Genomic DNA, 21,643 nt, shown 5'->3' with positions numbered 1-21,643 from the left:
CCAGTTTGGCAAAAGGCTTTGGGTTTTTTGCCAACCCAAACAGCAGTCTGAGCTCTGTGTCTCACATGCAGGATAAAGAGAGCTGTATTCTCCTTTCAGAGCCCCAGCAGTGCCCTGCTCTGGGATCCAGGGCACCCTGGTGGCTCTGCCCTGAGCAGGGCTGGCTCACAGGGGCTCCTGGAGCAGGGGACAAAAACTAAAGGGAGAGTAAAGAGGAAGGTCTGGCTTTGATTTTGGGATGGATACCCACTGCCAGTGCTGCTCTCACAGATGCAGACTTAGGTGGGGAGGCAGTTCCTCCTGCAGGACCTCCAGGCAGTGATCCACTGGAGCATCTCTGCCCTCATTGGTGCTCAGGGTAACCTGGAGTTGGTTCTTGTCAGGCTGGGAAGGGTGGGTGAGACCCAGCAGCCCCTCCTTGCTGAATGCCAGGGGCATTTCCCCAGGGATCAATGGGGGAAAGAAAAATCTCATTATTAGCAGCAAGTTCAGTCCACTTGACTGGCATTGGCCTTTTTGGGGTGTTAATGTAAGCCTGGGTTCAGGCTGAGCAGTGGCATTCAGGCAGGGAATGCTATCCACACTTCTGCTCTGGGGGCATTGAATCCATGGAGTGGCTGGACAGGAGGGAATGATTGGGGCACAGAATGGGGACGGCCAAGATGATCAGACTTGTGGGTCACTGTAGATTTTCTTTTTTTTCTTTATAGAGTTTTTCAGTCCTACAAAGCTGTTGCTGGATAATCCTGTGCAGGCATGTGGATGTTGGCTGGGAAATGTGGACAGGAAATGTGGAGCCACTCTCTCTCTCAGCCCAGCCACAGCCACCCCCACCCCCATCAAAGTCCTCGCTATGCAATTTAAGGTTAAACAACGGCATTCCTGCATAGTTTCTACCTATGCAGAGGTTTTGTGTCAATGATTTCAGGAAGTGACTAAACAAACTGAGGAAGAGCCAGTGACCATTAAAGACAATAGTCTGCTTGCAGAGTCTGCAGTGTGACAGCTCCCAGCCCTGGGCAGCCTGGGTCTGGGGAGAGCCCAGTCCCTCTGCCTGGCCCTGGAACATCCCTGCTGGCCCTGTGTGTCACAGGGCTGGCACAGAGGGAGCCATGGAGCTGTCCCCGTGAGAGGGTTTGTTTGCTGAGGAATTGTGAAGGGATGGTGGATCGTCCCCAGGGAGCCCAGAGATAAGAGAAGCCCCAGAGCAGAGCCCATTCCTGCTGTCCATCCCTCTGCTCTCAGTCCTTCCTGCAGGACCAGGGGCTGCTGCTGGTCTGGAGCCAGCTGAGGGACTGCATTTTGCTGGAGGCTTTTAGGAATTGTCAAAGGGGCAGAGCAGATTTTGTTTGTTCTCATTCCTCTCCTAGAAGTGTCATTTTGCATTACTGCATCACTGTATTAAAAGCTGAAAATGAAGAATGTGAGGAATGGATCCCTGTGACTTTTGTTAAGAATGCCATGGGTAGGAGTAATTTGCTTTCATTAGTAAACACAGCAGGCTTTGGCTAAAAGGCTCTTGCTGTCAGAAACCCGATTTATTTCTGCCCATGAGTCAGTGCAGATGCTGTTCCTGAGCTCTGGGAGCGGGGTGATGGAGCCCAGCTGGGGGACAGTGCCTGGGTGACACTGCCTGGATGGAGTCCGGCTTGGGGACAGTGCCTGGATGAGCTTGGGGACACAGGCCTGATGGAGCCCAGCTGGGGGACAGTGCCTGGGTGACACTGCCTGGATGGAGTCCGGCTTGGGGACAGTGCCTGGATGAGCTTGGGGACAGTGCCTGGGTGACACTGCCCTGGATGGGCTTGGGGACAGTGCCTGGGTGACACTGCCCGGATGGAGCCTGGCTTGGGGACAGTGCCTGGGTGACACTGCCCTGGATGGAGCCCGGCTTGGGGTCAGTGCCTGGGTGAGCTTGGGGACAGTGCCTGGGTGACACTGCCCTGGATGGGCTTGGGGACAGTGCCTGGGTGACACTGCCCTGGATGGGCTTGGGGACAGTGCCTGGGTGACACTGCCTGGATGGAGCCCAGCTGGGGGACAGTGCCTGGGTGACACTGCCCGGATGGAGCCTGGCTTGGGGACAGTGCCTGGCCCAGCCTGGGGACACAGCCTGGGAGCTGCAGGCACTCGCTGTGCTCAGGGAGCAGTGCTGCCCTGCAGGATGCTCTGTCCCCGTGCAGCTCAAGGAGCCAGACAGGGCTGGCACTCTGCTTTCAGCTTCTGCTAGAGAGCAGACATTCATTTCCCTGCAGTTTATTAGTCCTCGTTATCACTTGCGTGCCCTGCAATGAACAGCTGAATTCAGCTGATTTCATCCTGCTCTTTGGTTGTTATACTCAGTCACTGAGGCTGCAGGTTTGCTGCAAACAGTTCACTGCTTTCAAAATGCCAGTACTCAAGTGGGAAAGCAGATTTTCTTTTGGTGCCACAAGGCATCTCAGTGGGCAACAAAAAGTAACACATAGAGAAACCAAACTTTACTCAACTTGAAATGGGTTTTCTGTCTCCTGGTTGGCTGAGCTGCATCCCAGGGGATCATTCATGTGAGTTTCCTTGGACTGCTTTGGGAAGGAGCTGAGAAAGCAATGGCTGAGGTGCAGTAGGTAATTAGGAATTAATTTGGAGCAGCCCTAGACAAACCCTGCAGAGCACAGGCAGATTGCTCTGGGGCTGTGAGTGGCTCATCCCTGCCTGTGTGAAGCACAGACCCTGCCAAGCAGCACTGCACAGGTCTCTGCCAGCCCAGGAATTGCTTATTAATAGCTGCAGGATAACGAGGGCTTTTATTGTTTTTTCCAGGTGGTGTGTGCTCTCAGGAGGGAGGCTGGCAGCTCTCCTTTATTCCATGTGCTGAGTTTCCTTCCCCTGTGGCTCTGTGGCTGTCACTGCCCAGCCCTGGTGTCAGGAGGGCAGAGCTCTCCTGCTTTGGGCCCTCTGGGCTCCTCTTCCAAAGGCTCTGTCTTGGGTTCCCGTCAAAAGGGTGTTGAGAAATCTGCGTACAAACCACAGCCCTTTTGCCTGTGCCTTTCTCTGCTGGAGCAATCAAAGGTTCTGGCTAGAGAGGCAGTTTCTGTTTCATTTTATTCTGTGTGTTGCTGACTGAACATCCCTGTTCAAATCCTACCAACACCTCTGTGCTTGCTCTCACTGACACTCAGGCCTTTGTTTCTGCTGCAGCCCCTTTGACACAGAGAACCTGTTTCTGTCCCCTGGAAGCACTGCCAAGTTTTCTGTGGGCAGCAGGAAGAGCTCCTTGTACAACTGGACCCCCCCAAACACCCCCAGCTTCAGAGAGAGGTATTACCTGGTGAGTGCATGGGGAGAGCAAAGGGCACAGCACAACTCGGGCTTGGCTTTGGGCTGGATCAGACTGTCCAGGGGCACACAGAGCAAAAGGCACAGCACAGACCTGGGGCTTTGGGCTGGATCAGGCTGTCCAGGGGCATACTCAGAAATGTGAAAGCAGCACTCTGCCACCTTTGCAGTTTATCTTGGGGCTTTGTTAAATTTTTCTTTCACCCTCTATTCTTTGGAGCTCTATTTTAGATCCTGTAAAACAGTTTTGAAAGCCCTCACCAGGCCTGTGCTCAGCAGCTGGGGTGGCAGGGGTGGGCTGTCCGCTGCAGTAGGTGTGCTGGGAATGCAGCTGGGAGCCAGGAGAGCAGAGTCCCCTCTCCCAGGTGGGACCTCGGGCTTTGCAGCATCTCCAGGCTCACCTGGGCATCTCCTTGCAGTCTCTTTTGCAGCAGAGGCAGAGCCCGGGGGATGGCGGGGAGGAAGCCCAGCCTCCCAGCATCCTGAGCTACTTGGCTGCCTGTGATTTCGATGTCCCTGGGAGGAACAAGCCCCACAACCCCGCGGAGACGAGCGAGGGGGACTCGTTCAGCTCTGAGGATCAGAAGGGGGCGGAATCCAGAAGCACAACCCCAGCCCTGGACCACAGGATGTTGCCGCTGGTGATTATCCAAGAGGCCGGAGCAGAAGAGCTGCAGCATCCCCTCCCGGACCACAGCACTCTGGACATCCTGAAGAAGACCCCGTGCGGGGACGGATTCCCCAGGAGCCCCTCCGCTTTCCCTCCCCGTCACAAGGGCAGGGCAGATTCCTTCGGCCCGGCCCGGGGCCGCCTGGCAGAGCAGGAGAACCTCAGCCAGAGGAGCTGGAACGCTGCGAGCGACGGCCGAGCGGAGGGGCGTGCGAGGGGCATGGACAGGAGCCTGCAGGAGCTGCTGGCCCTGCTGCGGTGGCGGGAGGAGGAGGAGGAGGGCCGAGCACAGCTGGACAGGCTGCAGGGACAGGTGTGCGCCCTGCGGGACCGCCTCAAGGTACGGCCGGCGGGGCTGGCTGAGACCCGGTGCGCTCGGGGCACTGCGGCACCGGAGGGACCGGGGAGCGACCGGGGCTGCGGGAGCGGGCACGGAGCGGGCGGGAGGGACCGGGGGAGCAAAGGGGAGACCGGCGGGCACGGGGCGCCGGAGCAAAGGCAGCCCCGGTGACAGCTCCGGGCTGGTGTCTGACTCCTGGCGCTTGGGTTGGCTTGGAACTTGGTGTTGCTCGAGCTCGGCGTGGCTCCAGGTGAGCACACCCGCTCAGAAAGGCCGGTCCGTGCCCCTGTCCCTCTCCTGCCCGGCTGGCAGGGGCTGGAGCGCAGGTTTGGAGCTGGGCTGGGGAGGGATCCAGGCTGGAGTCAGAACTGATGATAGCACAACAGCCCTGGCCTCCTGCTGCAGTGAAACTCCTATTTAAACCCAAACCAAGCACCCTCAGAGCAGCCTTTCCAAGGGGGACAAAGGACAAAGGTGGCGGCTCCGTGAAATTCAGTATTGTTAAGAAGCTCTTGGGTGCCGTGCTGGGACGTAACAGCCCCTAAGGCTGCTGCTTTGAGCTCAGAAACAGGGAATGAGTGAAAACTCTGTTAGTGACTGAGGATGCAGAGAATATCAGCTCTCACCAGCCTTGGCAGGCATGGAGATAAAGAATCCACAGAGATTACAATATTAAAGCATGTTTTGAATTTAACTAGCACATTATTTTTGGGGTCAGAGAGGTGCATCAAGAGCAGACTTCCCTGATGTGTTAAGAATGAAATCAGCAAAGCAAAGTGATTTATTATTAGGAATGATTTCAGAACCAGCAAAGAACTACTGCAAAATGGCTGGCCAACTACAAATAACAGTATTTCTTTTTCCGTTTCTTCAACAGCTGAAGACACTTCACAAACATTCCTCCATGGAGAGTTTGATGGTGGAGACAGTGCTGGAGAGTTTTGATTTCCTGAACAATGACTGCAGTGCAGACGAGCTCTCCCTGTTTGGGAGCGTGAGGACAGGCAGTGTCAGGTACTGCATCTCGTGGGACAGGCAAAGGGTCCCACAGCAGCCTCACAGGGCTGGGAAACAGCTGTGGGTCAGATCCAGCACAGAAATGCCTGACCCTGGTTTTGGAGCGAGTAATAAATATAAATAGTTACAGAAAATGCTGGTTTCCGTTCAGTGCCACCTGGTTTCTTTCACAGCTCCTGTCGAGGCTGTCCATTTCAGTTCTGTGCAGTGATGAGATCTGTAACTCTCTCTTCCCCTCTCTCACCAGCACATACAATGACAACGTGCTGCAGCCCCTGGGCTGTGACTCCAGGCCAGAAGCCCAGGATGTAACCACGGGGGATGAGAACCTGGACGTGCTGCTGGTTACACACCTGAGGCTGTGCAAAGCTCTCCTGCAGGTACAGAGCAGCCTGGGGCTGCCACTGCTGGTTCTGATTACAGCAGAACTGGATGTTTGGTTTGTTTGATAACAGAGAGAGGCTCAGAATGGAAATTGGGTGCATTAATGCTGGGTACACATGTGCTCACACAGAAAGGGCCATGCCAAACTCTGCTGCTCCTCTCAGCCTCTGGGTTTTGCTGAAGCCCTGAGCAGCAGCTCTGTGCCCAAAGCAGGCTGCAAACACACAGGCTTGGCTTGGCTCGGGCCGTGTTTAATGAATGGAAACTGCTACAACAGGGAGCAGGTGGGCAAGGGGCTTCTGAGAGCAGAGGGGGTTCCTCACTTGTCTTAAAAGTTGGATACTGAGAAATAAATCCTCATTTATCTGGAACTTGATCCTGCCCTTGTTTCAGCTCCTGAGTTATGTCTGTTGCCTTTCAGAAACTGAGGACCCCAAACGTAGCCCAGGTGGTCCAGGAGAGCATTTTGGAAGAAGTGTCAGAGCAGACACAAGTCTTGGGGGATGTCCTGGATCTGTCTGCAGAGAAAAGTGAGTGCCTGCCCTTCCCCAGGCATGCAGAGATGGGAGAGCTGCACCCCTGGGCTTCTGCTGGAGCCGGCCCAGGGCTTTCCTTCTAAATTCCTTGCAAACATGGGCATCATTAAACCAGCTCATCATTAAACCAGGGCTCATTCTTTGGGTCATTCTTTCTTCTACACAGAAGGAAAAAATTTGGAAAAGTCGGTCTCAGAGTAGCTGAACTGGTATGTTTTAAACAAGGCTGTTATAGATGGTCAAAGAGCAGCAGAGCAGCCTTAATAAAATCCCCTTTTACATCTGTACTTTTCCTTTGGGTAAGCAAACAGCCCAAATCCTGTGCCCACTTGCCAGAACAGTTTGGTGGGCACAGAATTTTGTCTCAGGTCTTCCCACTACTAAATTCTTCCATTGGCTGTTGGACATGACAAAATGCTAAAGCACAATGAGAGGCTTGGGAGACTTTTGTTCTCATCTTGGTAAACGCAGCAGCAAGAATGCAAATTTTAGTTGGAAGCATTTGGTGCCAGATTTTATCCTGGAGCTGTGAGAATGAGCTGTTCCTGAGCAGGGCTGGTGCAGAGTGATGGGGAAGTGGGGGAGGCTGACAGGCAGGGGCTCCGTGCCTGGAGGGGAAAGTGAGGGATGGAGGGTCCATGTGAGGAGCCACCAAATGAGGGTCCACATGAGGAGCCACCAAATGAGGGTCCACATGAGCTCCTGAAGAGCTGCACGTGCTCTTGTGAAGAGCCTGAGAGCCCCAAGGGCAGAGCTCTGCCCTGGGCAAGGAACAGAGGCAGCATCCCAAAAACCCATGGCAGTGGCACCTCCTTGGCTGAGAGAAGGGCAGCCCCTTGAACTCCCAGGACGTTCTTCTGGAACTGACTCAGAGATAAAGGGAACAATAAGAGGCAAAAGAGCTGCCCATGGCAGTTCAGGAGCTCAGGGCTTGCAGCTGTGAACATTTGGGCAGCAAATGTCTAATTTTTAACAAAACCATCTCTAATACAAATACAAGTTAGTGCTGCCCCAATCCAGATAGGCCATCTGCTGCCTAATTTCTGATGTAAAATCCCAAAGCTGTTAGAGCTCGCTGACTTTTTAAAATGTTGGGTTTCAGTTATTCAGAAGGCTAAAAAGAAGAAGCAATACCTGAAAATCTGGAGTGATCTTGCAGAGCCTGGCAGCAGCATCTTGGTGACCTCGGCAGAAAGGTTCCGTCATGCTCTGAAATACACAATGATGCTCAAAGTGAAGGAGAAGTACCCCAGCCACCTGGAGACAGGTACCCCGTGGGCACCAGGCCAGGCTGCCTTCATTGCAGTGCTGGAAATTGTCCCTGTGCATTTAAAAACCCCAAACCCAAACCTTAAATTGTCCCTGTGCATTTAAAAACCCCAACCCCAAAGCTCTCACTCGCTTCCAGCAGCTGCCAGGTAACCCACCTGCTGTTTTGTGTCTGTCCTGCTCCCTTCTCCCCGCAGTGCTGCAGAGGCTGCTGGAGCAGATCCTCACCTGCGATGGGCTGCTGCCCTCCTGCCACCTGCAAGCGGAGCCGGTGACTCTGTTCCAGTTCTATCGCTACCTGGAGAGGCACCGCATCGGCAGCCTGGAGAAGCACCTGGCCAAGCTGGCCAAGGAAGGTAAAGGCGGCGCTTGGCTCCTCCTGCAGGGCAGGCTCCAGATGCAGCTCCGGAGCAGGAAACAGCCCAGCCCCTGCACTGACAGCTTGTTTCCGTTCCTACTGCCCTTATGACCGTGTAGTTTAATCAGAACAGGAAAAGCGTGCTTGACTCCCGTGTGTGAGCATGTGCAAACAAACCCCCTGTGAAGGATGGGCTTATCTCGAGTGCCCTGAAAATAGTTCTGGGATATTCCAAAGCTGAAGCAGGCACACAGTCAGGAGCCGCCTCCAGCTGGATCCAAGGACTGAGCACAGTCTGTGCCTCGGGTCACTGCTGTAGCTGGACTCAGACACAGAAAAGAGCAATAAAATTGCAGAGGTTTCTGACCTGCATTTCGTAGCCTGAGGTAGCCAGTGCCTCGCTGGAGTCTTGTCCAACATGTGAAAGTACTCCACAGCTTTCTCTGTACTAAGAAAGAATTATTTAAAAATAGTCCTGGTATTGGCTGCATCTTCAGGCATGTGCTGATGCAGAGGACTCGTGTGGAGGGCTTTGTGTCCCGGGGTCTGTGTGTGTGTGTCCCGGGGTCTGTGTGTGTGTCCCGGGTCTGGCTGGGGTCTGTGTGTGTGTCCCGGGGTCTGTGTGTGTGTCCCGGGTCTGGCTGGGGTCTGTGTGTGTGTCCCGGGGTCTGTGTGTGTGTCCCAGGTCTGGCTGGGGTCTGTGTGTGTGTCCCGGGTCTGTGTGTGTGTCCCAGGTCTGGCTGGGGTCTGTGTGTGTGTCCGGGGTCTGTGTGTGTGTCCGGGTCTGGCTGGGTCTGTGTGTGTGTCCTGGGGTCTGTGTGTGTGTCCCGGGGTCTGTGTGTGTGTCCCGGGTCTGGTTGGGGGTCTGTGTGTGTGTGTCCCGGGGTCTGTGTGTGTGTGTCCCGGGTCTGGCTGGGGTCTGTGTGTGTGTGGCGGGGTCTGTGTGCGTGTCCCGGGATTTGTGTCCCGGCCCCGGCCGGGTTGTGCCCCTGGCGGAGGCGTTTCCCCAGCGAGTGCCGCTCTCTCCGGCAGTGATGCTGATCGAGGAGCTGCAGTGCCCCGGCCGGCTGAAGACGCTGAAGAGGCTGAAGGGGAAGAGGCTGAGCCGGCTGCAGCCGCTGCCGCGGACGCTGCGCCTGCTGGGGCTGCTGCAGCTGGACGAGAACCACCGGGTGGGCAAAGCGGCCACGGCCTGCCTGGCCCGGGCCGGCGGCAGCGGCAGCCTCCGGGCCCGGGTGAGTGCGGGGCACGGCGGGGACAGTGGGGAACGGTGGGACAGCAGGAGATCTTCCCCAGGCCCGCACCCCTTTCCTGGCCGTGTTGTGGCCGGGACCGAGCCCCGAAGGCAGCGCTGCTCCAGCGTCTCTGCCCTGGTTCATGTCACGGGTAGCCCCGCTCCTGCCGCTCAGGTTGGGTATTAAATGGCCTCTGTGTTTTGTTTGCTGCGTTCTGCCCCAGGCTGTGCTGTTCTACACCGATGCTCTGTCCGGCTGTGACTCGAGGCTGCAGCAGGCCGCGTGTCTGGCTCTGAAGAACCTCCGGGTGAGCGCTCGGGCCCTGCCCCACGGCCGGGACCAAAGCCTGGGCTGGGTTTGGCAGGGAGGGGAAGCAGCGGCTGTGCCTGCCGCGGCTCCGGGCTGTGAGTGCCGTCACTGCCAGGACAGGGAGCTGGGGCAGTGCCCGGCCTGCCGGGCACAGCTCGGGGTGAGAGCTCCTGCGATGCTGCCGTGCTGACGGGCAGCGTCTGACTGGGGACATGAGCACGAGCATAAACCAGCAACGTTTCTGTATCAGTCAGTTCTAAACGCTTAACCGTAGAAACCTGAAGTTAAATCAGGGGATATTTTAAACAATAGCTCGCTAAAGTCACAAAACAAAACTAATATTTGCATTGCTATTATAAGAAACAGCACAGATTTAAACCTTTCCAAGAGCCCTAAGCTGCTGTAATAGGTTTGCACATGAACAGGGAACCAATGTCTGCAAACAGGTACTCACACAACAGCAAATCAGGGTCGATTTGCAAAGCACCAGCTGGGATTAACCCTTTCAGGATTAACCTGAAGGTCCTTGTTGGCTGGTACTGATTTAATGGTCCCACAACCATGACCTGTACCCTGGAACTTTGACAATTTCTGATGCCCTAAAACAGGAGAGAAGGTAACAAAGGTGAGATCTTATCAGGAAATGTAACTGCAAGCCAGTATGCTGGGGAAGAGAAAGGTCCTGGTGGAATTTGGATGTCAGAGGAGATGGGAGTGTGTGTCTGTGTTTGCTTTGTAGAAATGTCCATCAAACTGCTGAAAAGCTGCTTAGGCAAATTCTGCTTTCTTCCAACAGGCCGTGGAGAGCATTGAGCAGGTTGCCCACCTGTGCCAGTCTGAAACAGAGGAAGTCAGGAATGCAGCCAGGGAAACCACGCTGTCCTTTGGTAAGGCTTTTGTACAGCTTTAAAATGGTCTGAAAGAGGGATGTGAAATAGTGCAGGACCAGGAGGGGCCTCAAGTACAGCCTAAACACATCCAGGACAACAGGAATATTTCATGAACAGCTGTTTCATACCATGAAGATAAACTTTACATCACACATAACAGCCAAGGGCCCCTGATGAAATTTATAGAACCAGACCAAGGAGATCCTGAAGGATTAAGTGCTCTAGGAACCACTGAACCTTTTGAAAAGGTCGTGGATAAGGACTGACAGTGTGATGCCGGTTCATTACCTGTTCCTTCACTGGAATCCAAGTGACAAGTGACAGAGGAGGGGAGCCGGTAAAATGTCAGTGCTCCCCACCTCCTCCTGCCCAGCATTTGTGCTTTTCCTGGGGGCCCAACAGCTGGAATGCTGCCAGAGCATGGCCAGGCCCTGCAGAGACACCCACTTCCCTGCTCTGCTCTTCCAGAGCCCACCTTGAGCCAGGCTCAGTTCTGGCATCTCCACCCCTGCCCCACAGAACACTCAGGCCCACGTGAGACAGGTTTTCCAGCTGTGACACCCCAGACTGTTACTCATGGAAAGCATTGCAGGAGGCCTGATTTTCCACGGTGGCTTCCAGCAGGTTTTGGAGAGCTATTCCCTGAGGGATGTTTGTCACCCTTGAGTCCTTCCTTCCTTCCTGGCAAGGCTGACAGGACAGCAGTGTCCCCAGAGGTTCCTCAGGTGCCCTGCCTGTCCCTCAGCAGGGGCTGTTTTCTCTCCCCAGGGGAACGGGGCCGACAAGCCTTTGAGAAGATGGACAGGATCTGCTGTGAGCTGAGAGAAACTGCTCAGGAGGCCGAGATTGAAATCACAGTGTTTTAGCGAGCTGGATCCCCCTGTCCTCACAGCCCCACGGGTACCTGAGAGTTTGGTTCTGTCTGGTTTCCTTCTGTTCTGTCCTGTCCCTGCCATCTCCTGCCCCTGCACAGGTTTATTTCCAGAGGGGACAGTTTGTCCTTGCCGTGATGCAGCCTGGAATGCATTTTCTCAGTCGCTCTGCACATGAGGAAATACCAAGTGCTGGACAGATGAAAACTGGGATCTCTCAGAATGTGGATCCAGGTCTTAACTGGAGTTCAAATCTCCATCTTGCTGAAATTAGCTGCCCATGCTCCAACTCTGTCCAATATGATCCATTTTCCCAGGAAGTGGTTTATTGATTTGGCATTCTCCAAAGAGAGAAATGATCACTGTCCCAGACCAGCTGCCCTGTCAGGTGCACAAATCCAGCACCACTGCTTGGTGGTTTCCTTTGCTGGGGCCATGCAGCTGCAGCAGGAGAACCTGGCACTCCCTGAGTCAGTGTGCAATTGCTGCAGCTCAGGCAGGCTCTGTAAGAGCTGGGTGTGCTCACTGCATTTGCCACGTGCAGCTCTCACTGAGGGATGGACGGGTTTGCTCTTGTAAAACTCTGGGCTCAGTCACAGACCAAGAGTTTTCCTGCTCATCCCCAGCCCTGGCTGGCAGGGTGCCCATGGGGAGCAGCCTGGCTTCAGGTGCAATACTTGAAAGGGGGTTGGGATTGTGTGTACATATTTTTATATATATATATACACATGAAACTTTTCTATTTGGTATTTATTTGTTGGATTTCATACTGTTTTCTAAAGTTCTAATAAACCATTTGAGACAAGTTCCTGGGAGTGTTTCCTACTGCTGTGTTTGCAGCCCTGGGGACAGGTAAGAGGTGCTAAACCCCAAGGGACAGCTCCACTTTGGTGAACCCTAAAAATATAAACCAAAGGTAAGTACTGGAATTCAAACTCCAGGCTGTGCAAGCTGCAGCTGCAAACAGCATCAACATCAGCTCCTGCAGAAACCAACCAGGCTGCTCGAGTTCCTGCACTTCTTACCCTTAACATTTAACTGTTCAATGTGAAAGACCAGAAGAGGGAAATGGAGGTGGCAGGGAGGGATGGGGATCCTCTGCTCTTTTACTGGAGCTCTGCCTCCACAAAGTTCTTACAGCAACATTTAAATCCCTTTATTCTACAAACCTACCTCCCCCAACCCTCATGGGCACGTGGGTCAGACAGGAGCCCATGGATCCAGCCAGAAGCAATGACACATTCAATGAGTTCTTTAAAAAAAGAGTTTTATTGTTACAACTAAAATGAGAACTGAAAACTTGTATGGGAGATTGAAAAACTGTACAGTTGTACTCTAACCTGGGAGGCCCAGCAGCGGCTTACACAAAAGACAAGATACCTGAAACTGTATTATACCAAAACATTCAGCTTTTTTGTTGAGTTTTTACATATTTTTTTATAAAAGTTTATTCTATGGCAATCTGTAAAAAAGAAAGACCTGATGAGTAAATATTTGCTTAAGGCAGATAGCAGAGCAGCTCACTAACTTTCTAACGAGTCTAACATGGATGTTTGTCCATTTCCAAGAACAGGTTACCCCACACCCCACTGTGCTACGGTATATACACCCCCCAACTACCACAGACAGTACAGGACAGCAAACAAAATGGGCACAGCTCAGCATGGCCAGCCCTGCCCACACCTCCCTGGGCCCTGGGCACACTCACTGTGCCCAGCCAGGGTCAGAGCTGGGCCTGGAACACAGGGAAGAAACAGGCACCAACAGGATGCTCAAAGCTCCTCTGGCATCTGCAGGAGCTTTGTTTGGGTAGAATCATTTGCAATTGAATAACTCTGTATTCAAAGGAAGGATCCTTTCTTTCTGGCCATACCTGGCATTTAAAATATTCCCTCTTGGGAAGGTGGCCAGAGCTGGGGTGGGTTTGTTTCTTTCCCCAGTGCCCCAGGCCCAGGGGAGGTGTGGAAGGGCTGCCTGAGCTCTCTGGAATGTCTGTACTACACTCACTCAGCTGAAAGGAACATGCTAGCACCGGGCACACGGAGCACACGGGATCCCACGGGAAGTCATGCCAAGGATTAGGCGAGTACACGGGCTCTGATAAACACCAACGGTCCAGTGCTGAACAGACACTCAGCAACACCCTCTGAACCACAGCCACTAAGGATCAGGTCATGCAAATATCATTTGGGCACATCAGGAAGCAGGAATATAAGTTCTGTCACCTTTCAAGCAGGTGGTGTTTCATTGGGACACCGCAGACTTCACATGCACTGAGTACAAAGGGGTACAAATGGTGCCTCAGGGCAGGGGCCTGCCCACGCTGCAGAGAACAGTGGGGACAAAGCAATCACAGAATGTATCTTAAATACACAGATGAGCCATTATATATTACCATTTTTCTATACTCATTTTTCCTGTTTCCAATAATATAACTAAATATTGACTGATTACAACATTCCTCCTTTCAAGTACTGGTCTGACCAACAGTCTCACAGGTAAAGGATTGAGTCCCAGTACTACCTGAGGATTTATTATTGTACTCTTGAAAAGCCCTTGATGCAAGCTTAACAAAACACAGAATAGAGTAACTCCCACCCCACCCACCCCTCACCTACTCACCCACCGAAGGAAGAGCTACACCTACAGCCAGCTTGGCCAAAATAAATACGGAGTGGAGGGGCTCCCCTGGGCTCCTCCACAGCGAGGGCTGCACTCAGGGTGGTTAAGTGCTATAGAGCTAGAAAGACTCTAGAAATAAAACAAATCAGTAACACTGCTGCACATCAGCTGTCATGGGGCAGTTCAATCACTGCAGCTCCCAGGAGTGACTGTGCTCCTGTCCTCTGCACCATGACAAGCAAAGAAGCCTTTGCTATTATTGTTGAAACTGTGAATAATTTGGTATTGCCCCGAGGAACAGCACTGGTGCAATGCTGCCTCCAGTGCCAGTCCTCCCCACGCACCAACCCTGCCTAGCAGCACTCAGCCGTGAGCCTGGCTGCTGTGGGAGCCCACGGGGCTGCCAGAGCCAGCACGGGGAGCCTGCTCGCAGCAAAGCAGGGCACAGCAGCACGGCCAGCACAGCCCGGGGCTGCTCAGAGCCCAGCACGGCCCCGCTGGCCTGCTCCTGCCCAGGGGAGGCTGCTCTGGCTCTCCCCAGAGCCCCCCTGCCCAGCGCCACGCTGCAGAGTGAAACTGCATTTTACATTCCAAATGCTGAGGTTTAAGGACTGGTCCTTCCACGGGCCACGGGCATGGCCCCACTGCTGGTGGACATGGTTTGGTTGAATTTCCCTTTCCTGTTTCTCTCCCTCCCCTCGACCTCTCCCAGCCCAGAATATAAAAGTAAAAACAGCTTTAGAAAGGATGGTGCAATGTAAAGAGGCATATGTGCAAGTAGAGTGCAACAAAAGTCAATGAGGAGATACACTTAGTAAAGAAAAAAAAAAAAAGAAAAAAAAAAATCAAAGAGCTGGACGTGTTGGGATACCCTGAGCAAATGCAGAAGCCTGGTTCTATCAACACAAATAAAACAATCAGCTCTTTAAGAACAGTTATGCCAAGATTAAATATATCAATACCACAGGCACTGCCCACAACTCAGTCTTTAAAGATGAAGCAAATTTAAAAAAAGACAAAAAACAAGCCAAAAACCAACCACAAACACACCTCCCCTTCCAAAAGTTTACATTCTTCAGGTATGTGGGTTTCTTTTTCTTTTTTTGGGAACTTGTCAATGTAAGTCATGTATTTGGTTACAACACTTGGAGAGTACAAGCAAGTTTCACTTGTGCCTAGTTTTTTTGAAACAAAAGAAAATGAACTGGCTTTTTTAAAAAGTCTAAAAACAACAATGTGTTGTAATTCTATTATTTAGTTAAAAAAAAAAAGGAAAACAAAAAAGGAAAACAGACTATTTGGCATTTTCTCTGCTTACTCCTGAATATTTCAAGGCCCTGAGATTACAATATTATGTTCTTGGGACCACAGGGCTGGATAAAACCCTAGTGCATCAATCAATTCTCTCATGAAGCCCTACCCAAAGTTCTGGCCTTTCCCCTAAATCTACCTGCTGTGAGCCAAGGCTGCCCTGCCTGGCGGGGCTCCGCGGAGCCGGGCGCGAGCGGCGCTCCTGCCGCCCTCAGTGGAAACACACCCTGTAGCACAGGTAAGCTCCCGCCGTCAGGAACGTGAACATGCAGATATTCACGAGGAAGGGCTTCCAAGTGGCCACCACGCTCTCATCCTCCTCCTCCGAGCTCTCCTTCACCGACTCCTCCTTGCGGGGCGCGAGCCGCGGGTTGTCCCCCACCGGTCTCCTCCGGGCTTCAGTGTCGTGACTAGTGCTGGGGACAGAGGGAGGGACACTCAGGGCTGGCTGGGGATGAACAGTCCCTGCTGCAGGAGAGAAGCCATGCAGGTGCTCCAAGGGCAGGGAACACCACAGAGCTGGAAAGCTCCTGGAGCTGCAGCAGCCACCAAAGCACAGCCTGTCTCCGGTTAGGACACAGCTGGCTGCTCAACAGAGGGTTAGGAAGAGCTTGGGAGGATTCTGTGCCCTTCAAAGAATAAGCTTTTACCACCATCTGCTTTCACTGCTCATCACAAATCTGCCAAGACAGGCAGTGACAGAACCCAGCTCACAGCCCCAGCCAGGTCAGGGGAACACCAAAGTTCTAACCTCAAGCACCTGCCCAGAAAGCCAGGAAGGGACAGAATGTGGCTGCTCGCTCAGCCCTAACCCCCAAAGTGCATCTCAGGGTGGGAGTGAGCATCTCCTCCCCTCTGTCACTGCCTGCCTGTGGCTCTGTGTGCAGAGCTGCCAGGGGCAGTGGGTGCTTTGTGCTTTACCTGTCTGTGCTGGGGGCCGCAGCTGAGCGGGCCCTGCTGTCTGCAGCTGCCTCCTCCACGCTGCTGAGCGAGCTCCTGATCTCCTCCTCCCCTGCCTGGGGCTTGCCCAGGAGCTCGGGGTGCTCGTGCATCCTCCCGTTGTGCATCTCTGAGGTTCTCTTCGGGGGCCTGGGAGGTGGGGGGGTGTGCTCAGGGGGTGGCTCCAGGTCCTCGTTGGAGAGCTCTTTCCACTGCTCCTTCAGGGAAGGACAAACCTGGTAAGCTTTTCTCTTCCAAGCTGCTCTAACTTTAAACTTTGCCACGGCAGAATCTTTACACTCTACCTTTTAATTAACTCTTACAAGGCTCTTCATTTGCATTGCAAAAAAAGAAAGAAAAACCAGACACAAGAACTCCAAGCCCAAGCTACATGGACTACACAAAACATATTGGCCATAAAAGCAAGAAATTCCAATCTGCTTCTAAAAAACTTAAGCTCAAAATAAAATCTATTTTGCTAGAGCTCTGCTTACCATAAAAAACCCTGATGAATTTAATCATGGCACTTAAACTTCAGGCATATTAGAAAACTTGTACTGTCTGAAATTCCAGGGGAGGCTGATGCAGCAGCTCCACCCCAGTCACTGTGCAGGAAAGCACAGGAGGCACCTGCTACAAAACAGGTACTTTTGGAAATAAATAAAATACAGCACTTTAGGTCATGATAGATTGTAAAGCACTGTACATAAAAACCCCATAAACATGTACTGAAGCTGAAGCAAGCACCAAATTTGAAGCTTCTTCCCATCCTGTTCCTCCCACCCACTTGCTGCAGCTCTCTGGAGCTGCCAGGAGCACTCACTTGCACTGAAGCATCTCCCATGATGAATTTTGCCCCTTCAATAACAGCTAGGTAGGAGAAGCGGAGCTGGTCTGCAGTCTGGATGAGCCCCATCCTGTACTTCCTCATCTCCAGGAGAACCTGCTTGACGTCCACGGAAGAAGGATCTTTCCGTTTGTCCATCTGCAGATAGAAATGTGAAACGTTTTCTGCTCTGAGGAGGTTCACTGCAGTGACTCATTCTGTGGTAGGGCCTTCATACCACCCTCCACACTACAGAATGAACAAACTCACACACAGCTGCTATCAGCAGCTCATTACTGGGTCTCCAAAAACACTGAGGGGAAAACACTGGGCCTCAAATAAGCTGCTTTCCCTGAAGGCAAAGCCTATCTTTGTGAATCACTCTGAAAACCGGAGACCTCCCTTCCCCAGACCCAGAATGGCCACTCAGGAACCAGACCTGCCTTGGAATGCACTCATGGAACAGTGGAGTAAAGCAATGGCAGATGACAGGAACCCTCCCCAGCCCCAGCTCCTTTGCAGCAGAGCAGAGCAGAGAGAGCAGAGCAGAGAGAGCAGAGCAGAGAGAGCAGAGAGAGCAGAGAGAGCAGAGCAGAGAGAGCAGAGAGAGCAGAGCAGAGCAGAGCAGAGCAGAGAGAGCAGAGAGAGCAGAGAGAGCAGAGCAGAGAGAGCAGAGCAGAGAGAGCAGAGCAGAGCAGAGAGAGCAGAGAGAGCAGAGAGAGCAGAGCAGAGAGAGCAGAGCAGAGAGAGCAGAGAGAGCAGAGAGAGCAGAGCAGAGAGAGCAGAGAGAGCAGAGAGAGCAGAGCAGAGCAGAGCAGAGAGAGCAGAGCAGAGAGAGCAGAGAGAGCAGAGCAGAGAGAGCAGAGCAGAGAGAGCAGAGAGAGCAGAGCAGAGAGAGCAGAGCAGAGCAGAGAGAGCAGAGAGAGAGCAGAGAGAGCAGAGCAGAGCAGAGAGAGCAGAGAGAGAGAGCAGAGCAGAGCAGAGCAGAGCAGAGAGAGCAGAGCAGAGCAGAGAGAGCAGAGCAGAGAGAGCAGAGCAGAGCAGAGCAGAGAGAGAGAGCAGAGAGAGCAGAGCAGAGAGAGCAGAGCAGAGCAGAGAGAGCAGAGCAGAGCAGAGAGAGCAGAGCAGAGAGAGCAGAGCAGAGAGAGCAAGAGCAAAAGAGCAGAGAGGCAGAGCAGAGACAGAGCAGAGCAGAGCAGAGAGCAGAGAGAGCAGAGAGAGCAGAGCAGAGAGAGCAGAGCAGAGAGAGCAGAGCAGAGAGAGCAGAGCAGAGCGGAGAGAGCAGAGCAGAGAGAGCAGAGCAGAGAGAGCAGAGCAGAGAGAGCAGAGCAGAGAGAGCAGAGAGAGAGAGCAGAGCAGAGCAGAGAGAGCAGAGCAGAGGAGAGCAGGAGAGAGCAGAGCAGAGAGAGCAGAGCAGAGAGAGCAGAGAGAGCAGAGCAGAGCAGAGAGCAGAGCAGAGCAGAGCAGAGCAGAGAGAGCAAAAGAGCAGAGAGAGCAGAGCAGAGCAGAGAGAGAGCAGAGCAGAGCAGAGAGAGCAACAGAGCAGAGAGAGCAGAGCAAAGACAGAAGAAGCAGAGCAGAGCAGAGAGAGAGAGCAGAGCAAACAAGAGAGCAGAGAAGAGAGCAGAGCAGAGAGAGCAGAGAGAGCAGAGAGAGCAGAGCAGAGCAGAGCAGAGCAGAGAGAGCAGAGAGAGCAGAGCAGAGCAGAGAGAGCAGAGCAGAGCACAGAGAGCAGAGCAGAGGCCCTGCAGAGCGCCTTACCAGCAGCAGGCAGGTGTCCACCAGGCAGAAGGTGCCCGACCTGCCGATGCCCGCGCTGCAGTGCACCACCACGGGGCCGTGCCCGGGGCTCAGCGAGCCCGACTCCCGCACCTTGAACAGGAAATTCAGGAACGACGCCGGCGACTCCGGCACCCCGAAGTCGGGCCAGGTGGTGTAGTGAAAGTGCAGAATCTCTCGGGTTTCCTGGCTCTGCAGAAACAGGGGGTGGGTACAATCAGGACTGGGAACAGCTGACTGAATTCCAAAGTTTCACCAGTCTGAGGGAGCTTTTATAACTGCGCAGCCAAGAAACTCATTACAAGTAACAGTCTCTTGTAGGGAAGGGCTCCACTGGGAGCAAAGGGAATTTACTTGTTTCAAGTTTAGTTATTTCAGTACAGTTCAAAAGCTTGTGTCGCTCTGGGTATGGCTGACACACGAAACTGCCCGGAGGGTCCCCAGGAATGTCTCATAAATACCCAAGAGTTCAATTTCCACAACATCTCATGCAGGATCATCAATCCAGGACAATTAATGACCATCAATTTCCAGCCCTTGTTGGTGAGGATGTGAATCTCACCCCAAGGAGAACAAGGACTGGATGAGAGCTGGTACTCACGGTCAGGTTTTCCAATTCCAGCTGTCGTACTGTGTAGTAGGATTTGATATCTTCAGATATCAAGGTTAGTTTCAAGTTTGTATCTTCAAAAAACATTTCTTTCTCTTCCTTCCGTGGCCAGTACTGTGCACACTTTACCTAAAACAAGTAGGAGACGTATAAATGTCATTACCCACTCCTGACTGAATTGCAATTTTCTTATTAAGGTTTCCCAGAGAGATGAGCTCTGCAGAGACTGCTGCATGCCAGGGACTTTAATGAGCCAACCAAATGGGAAAGCAGCACATTTTCAAGTGTGCAGGAAAAATCTGGGACTAAAATACTCATCAGCAGCACGAAAAGGAAAGTCTGCACCCAAGCTCCTGACACTGAAATGTGGGGTCCTGTGCCTGGGAGAATTGGCACAGGATCCTGCTGTCCCTGAGCCCCTCCTGTGCCCTGGGATCAGGATCGCCCCTGACCCTCCCCTCTCCCAGGCTCTGCACGGGGCTCAGGCCTCCTTTGTTAAAGGGCAAACAATGTGGCCAAACCAAAAGCGGTAGAACGACGCTAAACCAACAGCAGGCTCAAGACTAAGGTGATTTCAGACAGCATTTCAATAAACAGAAAACCCCTGCAGCATTTTCTTCATAGGCACACTGAGAGTGCTTTTGCTCAAACTAATTCTAATTTATTTTGAAAATACATCCTCTTGTTTATCAGGGTGTAGAATGCAGCTATAATTCTCTGCACTTTTTGTCTGGATTTATAAAAGTTATAGCAATTGCCTTCGTGTCTAATTTCTCCACAATGTGTCTGCAAACAATATTTTGTCGTGCTCCACTCTAAGTCTCCCACTGCTGTTTGCTGAGGAGTGTAAGCACTGCCCTAAGGGATCACAGTAATTTGTTTTGTTCAGAACTAGAGCAGTGCAGAGACGGAGCAGGAATGGTTGGAAAGGAAGAAACTATTGTAAAATTTGGTTACCGCATCTCTTTTGAAGATTAAATTTCACTTGCAGTAAAAAACCCAGCAAAACACTGAAAATTCCAGACTGTAGTTTATTAAAGCACAGCTCATTGCCCAAGAATTTTCCTGATTATTGGGAATGTTTTCCTGATGATGCAAAAGCATGTACCACCCAGTTATCACTGGTGGATACCCAACACCCTCACTGCCCTCCTCCAAAACGTCTTTGCACGTGATTATACTTCATTGTGTGCAACAGTGACACTGGAGGGGACAGAGTGCCTCGGGGCTCAGTGTGTGATGGAGCCCTGAAGCCCCAGAGCTTCTCTCGCCACTGCAAAGCCACTTTTCACCCTGCAGAGCCCTGAGAGGTGCAGTCTGTGCACAGCGAGAACAACTGCAGAGCCCCTGGTGAGCAGCAGAGACTTCCATTTGTGTGCAGTCACGGTGTGTTTGTGTTTTATTTTGGCCAAATTCACAAGAAATTAAGCCCCACAATTACAAACCCAGCGATTTTCTGACTGCAGCAGGATCAGTTCACCAAGTATTCAATTCCAGGTACAATTTCTTAGACAAAACTACTTGCAGTCATCCCATCCCATTCCTTGGGTTGGTTTTACTTGGGTTTTTTATTACAGAAAACCATAAATGTGCTGAACACACAGCTAGAACTGGGTGAGTACTTACGGATCCCTTTTCCATCACTCTGTTCAACATGACAACACCACGGCTTTTCTGTTCCCAAACCATCTCCCAAAAGTGACCACAAGTATTTGGCAAAGGTCCCTGCAGAGACAGAATCACCAGAAATAAGCATTATTTTCTGTAAATGTCAGGGCATTCTTCCCCAGTAACAGTCCCTGCACAAGGCAATAGATTCAAAGTAACAAGCAACTTCTCATTTAAAACTGTAAAAAAATGCAGTGAGATGGCTTTAAGTTTCATGCTATGAATTTACCCATGAAAGCATGGTTAATCTTTTCCCCCCATACATAAGAGGAAGAGAGACACAGTCTCATTGTGAGAACAGAACTGGGAGTGAAAAGTGCTGCATTTTCTTAGGAAAGATACACAAAGGTCATGGGGAAATAAACCCCACTGACTGAAAGCAAAAATAACATCTGTGTCACACTGCTCTATAATCCTTCATCCTTACTCATGATACTTGAAAATTACTTGACTAAAACATCCAAAAGACTGAAAAGATGCAAAATCAGTAACAAATTATATGGTTTTCCACAATCTTCACAGATTTGCCTTGGGACGGAATGAAACAGTGGCTCCTTTTAAAGACTATCTATTCCCAAACTAGATTTCCTTATAACTTCCTACTTCTGCTATGTTCCTTTGCTATTTTCTACTCTGAAGCTATTGCTCTGAAGCTTGGGTTTGATCCACTCCTGTGCTCAAACAGAACAG

The 21,643-nt window shown here is 52.1% G+C and overlaps 2 protein-coding genes across 5 annotated transcripts in view; one reads left to right on the top strand and one right to left on the bottom strand.

Annotated features, from left to right (window-relative positions):
* Positions 1-11,997, top strand: part of RIPOR3 (RIPOR family member 3) — a 39,704-nt gene extending 27,707 nt beyond the window's left edge. For all 4 annotated transcript variants that reach the window (XM_064730096.1, XM_064730098.1, XM_064730097.1 and 1 more), the window contains 11 exons: positions 3,181-3,310; positions 3,738-4,328; positions 5,206-5,342; positions 5,593-5,725; positions 6,151-6,259; positions 7,368-7,532; positions 7,732-7,890; positions 8,925-9,127; positions 9,351-9,434; positions 10,233-10,323; positions 11,095-11,997. In XM_064730096.1, the coding sequence (XP_064586166.1) occupies positions 3,181-3,310; positions 3,738-4,328; positions 5,206-5,342; positions 5,593-5,725; positions 6,151-6,259; positions 7,368-7,532; positions 7,732-7,890; positions 8,925-9,127; positions 9,351-9,434; positions 10,233-10,323; positions 11,095-11,192 (1,900 nt within the window). In that variant the 3' untranslated portion in view covers positions 11,193-11,997. The remainder of the gene's footprint in view (positions 1-3,180; positions 3,311-3,737; positions 4,329-5,205; positions 5,343-5,592; positions 5,726-6,150; positions 6,260-7,367; positions 7,533-7,731; positions 7,891-8,924; positions 9,128-9,350; positions 9,435-10,232; positions 10,324-11,094) is intronic.
* A 2,926-nt stretch (positions 11,998-14,923) lies between these two features.
* Positions 14,924-21,643, bottom strand: part of PTPN1 (protein tyrosine phosphatase non-receptor type 1) — a 31,801-nt gene continuing 25,081 nt past the window's right edge. The window contains exons 4-9 of the mRNA XM_064730209.1: positions 20,912-21,010; positions 19,277-19,414; positions 18,658-18,867; positions 16,894-17,055; positions 16,053-16,288; positions 14,924-15,547 (exon numbers count right to left, since the gene is read on the bottom strand). Of these exons, the coding sequence (XP_064586279.1) occupies positions 15,343-15,547; positions 16,053-16,288; positions 16,894-17,055; positions 18,658-18,867; positions 19,277-19,414; positions 20,912-21,010 (1,050 nt within the window). The 3' untranslated portion in view covers positions 14,924-15,342. The remainder of the gene's footprint in view (positions 15,548-16,052; positions 16,289-16,893; positions 17,056-18,657; positions 18,868-19,276; positions 19,415-20,911; positions 21,011-21,643) is intronic.

This window comes from Zonotrichia leucophrys, chromosome 20, assembly GCF_028769735.1.
Source record: "Zonotrichia leucophrys gambelii isolate GWCS_2022_RI chromosome 20, RI_Zleu_2.0, whole genome shotgun sequence".
NCBI lineage: Eukaryota > Metazoa > Chordata > Aves > Passeriformes > Passerellidae > Zonotrichia > Zonotrichia leucophrys.
The sequence above is the reverse complement of the archived record's forward strand: the minus strand, read 5'-3'. Positions and strand labels throughout refer to the sequence as shown.